Consider the following 4,308-nt stretch of genomic DNA (forward strand, 5'->3'; position numbering starts at 1 on the left):
TCCTTCTGAGGACCCCGGGTTGGTTGTTTGTAGCAAGAAATCAGAAGCGGAAGAAGGTGAGACCTGACTGTCCTGTGTCGTTACAGATGTGAACTTTCCGGAGTGTTTGTCCATCCCTGTCCAAGCTGAGAGCGAAAGATCTCGGACACCTCCCTTACCAGCCTGGGGTAAGCCAGGTCCCAGGCTCAGCAGCCGGGTGCTCGTTTCCAGCCTGTGTTTGGGCTGGGAAGGGGGAATTCGTACCTGTTGCTGATGCGTCGTGGGTGACAGGAAAGGATTGACATTAATTCTAGGAGGAAGGTATATTCTGTCTCATCATGGAGGGCGGGGAGCTAAATGCTGTGTCTGTGTTGTGTGTTGTAGGTCCACCCATTGACAAGAGGACCCGGGATCTGGTTAGTATCTGGTGAGGCCAAAAGCGTTCACTGTTAAGCAAAAGCTCCGTGCCTTGGGGGTGGCTGGCAGAAAATAGCCCTGGGACAGCCAGTTCTTGCTGTGTGTTACCTGAGCCATCGCTCTGAGGCTGACGCTGCTGTAATGGGGCCGGTCGGCTCAGAGCGGGTCAGTCTTTAGCCAGCTCCTCCCTAAGATTACTGCCGCTATAACACAAATAACATCACAGAGCTAAACCTTGCACTTGAACGGTTCCCAGCAAGGCAGCCGGTCATTTCCGAAGGCACTGAGTCGTGTGTTGTCTGCAAGGCGATGTTTAGACTTTGTAATTGCAGCGTTGAGAGGCAGGTGCCAGGAGAACAGTCATTAACACGTGCAGCGTGCTTTGGTGCGTTGGGAAACGCGCAGGGAAGCGAGAATTGTCAGAAGGCAACTCCAGGTGTATTCCCAGCCCGCAGCCTGTGGGAATCTGATGCGGAGCGAATGGCTTGGTTGTGTATACGTGAGGCTTGTGGCCGGGTTGGTGCAAGTGTTTGGGTAGCCCTCGTAAAAATCCTGTGGTGTTGTCATCAATGGTAAAACTGAGTCTCCAGGAGATTTATCTACTCATTCTCTGGGTCCCTTGCGTAGGTGCTCATGGTGAGGTTTGATGGCAATGCCTGAAAAAATTCCCGAAAACTTCAACTTGCCATCAGAGATGCTGCAGGTAAAGAAGCAGCCAGTTTTCTGCCAAGGTGGTCTCTGATTTAGCAGGTTTTGTGTTCCCTGGCTGCTGATAACGATGTGTGTGTTAAGGATGAAAGCTCTTATCTATCCCTAGCCCTGGAGAAATGAGAAAAGCTTGTGAAATGAGCTCCTGTAAGGACTCCTGTTCCTCGCTGGTGTTGCATCCTGCTGGATTAGCCGGTGAGCTCTCTGAATAAGCGGGTTTTTAATTGCAACGCGTGCCTGCCAGGTTTACGAGCTGAAAGCGGACCCGTGCGGACACTGCCTGATCCTCAACAACGTCAACTTCAGCAGAGACTCAAATCTGTCGACTCGAGATGGCTCCAACGTGGACTGCGAGAAGCTGGAGAAGCGCTTCAAGGCCTTGCGCTTTGATGTCCTGACTCGGCGGGATCTCAAAGCTCAGGTGAGGCCGGCCATGTCCAGCTGACATGAAGGACCAGAGACGAGCCCCCCAAAAGCAACAGGAGCATGTTACGGGACGTAACCCTGCATTGGCAGCACGCTGAAAGCCCCTGCCTGCGCTGCACAAAGAAATAATCAACCGCTCACATCCTTTTATTTATTTATTTGATTTAATATTTTAATTTATTTGATTTACCGTGATGTTTTCTCTGCAGGAAATGGTTTCAGAGCTGCAGAAGCTGGCGCGGCAGGACCACAGCGCCTTGGACTGCTGCGTCGTGGTCATCCTTTCCCATGGCTGTCAGGTGGGTTCGTTGGTCTCTCCCGTTGCTCGTTAGCCAGGCTGCCCGCGGGGAAAGGGGTCCATGCCCTGCGGTCTCGTGTGGGGCGGGGGGAAAGCGAGATTCACTGTCGTGAGCGATCTGAGGGCTGATCTGCTGTCACGGTGTGTTGCACGGAGTGACGCGCTCGTATCTGGGTTGAAGAAAATGGGAATTTCTCCAGCGTAGGCTGATCCAGGATGAGATCCATTTTGGAAGCAGGGGTATATAATTCGGAACCGAACGATGGGCAGAGAGTGAAGGGAGGTTGCACTAACCCTCATCCTGTGGTCGCTGAGTCCTTCCTGTTTCTCCGGCGCTGATGGGGGAGACGGTATGAGCAGTAAAGCTTGTTTAGTGCCAGGCAGAGGCCTCGAAGGATGGCAGGAGAGCAGTTGTTAGGAAATCGGTGTGTGCTACGTGCCTGCTGTCCCAGAGGATGCAGAGCCCTGTGGCTGGAGGAGGTGGAACAGGAGCAGGAGGAGTTGGATCTCTGGGTTTAGTGCATTTCAAATGACTCCTGGGCGTCCCTGATGCAGTGCGTGCATTTGCACAAACACAAGTGAGATTTGTCCTGGTAACTTTAGGCTCCAAAGCACCCGTTTGGAGACGGGCGCCCTTGGAACCTCACCTTCTGCTTGACTAGCTCCTGGATTTTCCTCTTGCAGACGAGCCATATTCAGTTCCCTGGAGGCATTTACGGAACGGATGGAAAACCCATTCCCATAGAAAAGATTGTGAACTATTTCAATGGGTCCCAGTGCCCGACTCTGAGAGGGAAACCCAAACTCTTCTTCATCCAGGCCTGTGGTGGAGGTGAATGTTTGAGCTCCCGAAGCATCAGCTGTTGGGCATAAGCAGGTTCAGAGACATAGTTAGGCTTGGGCTTTGTGTTCCTTTCGTGTTCATCGCCTGTTTCTCCGCCTGTCTTCTCTTCCTCTCGGCCACACCTTCTCACTGCTGCGCGGGTTGAGACGAGGGCTCGGCCGCCAGCCTCTCGTAGGAGGGCAGAACCCATCGGCATGTGCTGGAATGGTTTTACCGCGCGGCAGGGCTGCGGGCTGGAAGGAGGGGACCCTGAGTGGCTGCTCCAGGTCTTCAGCCACGAGGTTAGAAGGGAAGCACGGACCAAGGCTTTTGTGGGAATCACCGACAGCTCCGGCTCAGCCAAAGGGCCCAAAAGCTTTTTTTTTTTTTTTGTTGGCAGGCCTTTATTTCTCTTTTTTTTTTAATTTTTTTTTTTTAAATCTTTTCCTAATGGAGGATGTACGATCATTGAGTGCATGGGTCAGATGAACATCAAGGAGTGTCTTGTTGCTGTTTTTTGCAGAACAAAGAGATCGAGGCTTTGTAGTGGAGTCCGATTCGCCTGGAGACGAAGCTCCTGGCGGTTCCTTGGAGTCGGATGCGACTCCTTTTCAGACTCCATCAGGTAACACAGACGAGCTGGACGCCGTAGCCAGTTTGCCCACACCCGGTGACATCCTGGTCTCCTACTCAACTTTTCCAGGTGAGACAGCCTGGTCAAATCCTTTGCTGGGTATGGGGGAATTAGCAAAAAAAGCCGGAGCTCCGTGGACAGTCAGGGGCAGTTGGGGGCAACCAGCTCTGTTGGAGGCAGCGTCCAGTAACTCAGTGGGACAAGACCAGCAGACTGGCTTTAGCAGGGATTTTTCTCATTCTTTCTTTAAAGGTTTTGTCTCCTGGAGAGAGACGTCGAGTGGCTCGTGGTACGTGGAAATGCTGGACAGCGTGCTGGGGCAATACGCCTGTTCAGAAGACGTAAAAATGCTACTGAGGGTAAGTAAGTTTGGGGTTTTTTTTAGATTTTTCTGCTTTGTGTAATCCTAAAAGTGATGAATTAAATAATCAGAGGTACCATCAGTCAGGGCATGGAGGCTTACACTTAAAAAAGATTAGGATATTGAGTGTTCAGTTTAATTGGCTAATTGGAGGTACTGTGGAGAAATCTAATTATTAAGAACGTGTCTGCCAAAAATCTCTTTAAGGTTTCTCTAATGAGAAATAGTCCTGAAAACACAGGCTTTCATATTTGCCAAGGAAAGTGTTAAAAAAAATTGCCTTAGACCAAAATGTAACTCATCACATCTTCAACATGCAGGGAATGTGGAATCAGTGTGGCTAATAAACATTTTAGTTTGCCCTGTTGTCTAGAGGAGGTTGCCAATGTTGGGGACAAGCGTAGGTACCTCGAGAAACTTTGACTCTTCTCCGTGGGTAGCAAAAAAGTTGTTTAGTGGCAGCAGGGGAGAGAGGACCTGCTTTTTCTTTTTTCTTTTTTTTTTTTTTTGTTTTGTTGTTGATTTCCTGGTGTCACAGCACTGCTTTGGCATGTGGTGGCCCAGTGAGACCCTCTCTCCAGAAGGGAGGTGACCTTGGAGAGATGACAGACTGGAACAGAGTGGGTGGAAGGGGAATTATTTGCTTTTAAGTTAAACACCTG

At 50.5% G+C, this 4,308-nt stretch overlaps 1 protein-coding gene across 1 annotated transcript in view; it reads left to right on the forward strand.

Annotated features, from left to right (window-relative positions):
* CASP9 (caspase 9, apoptosis-related cysteine peptidase) overlaps positions 1-4,308 on the forward strand; it is a gene marked incomplete at its 5' end in the record, with an annotated part of 5,148 nt that overhangs the window by 533 nt on the left and 307 nt on the right. The window contains 7 exon segments of the mRNA XM_010085085.1: positions 87-167; positions 364-395; positions 1,349-1,525; positions 1,740-1,829; positions 2,513-2,660; positions 3,175-3,354; positions 3,538-3,644. Coding sequence (XP_010083387.1) covers positions 87-167; positions 364-395; positions 1,349-1,525; positions 1,740-1,829; positions 2,513-2,660; positions 3,175-3,354; positions 3,538-3,644 — 815 coding nt within the window.

Source organism: Pterocles gutturalis, unplaced genomic scaffold (assembly GCF_000699245.1).
Source record: "Pterocles gutturalis isolate BGI_N339 unplaced genomic scaffold, ASM69924v1 scaffold32570, whole genome shotgun sequence".
In the NCBI taxonomy this organism is placed as follows: Eukaryota; Metazoa; Chordata; class Aves; order Pterocliformes; family Pteroclidae; genus Pterocles; species Pterocles gutturalis.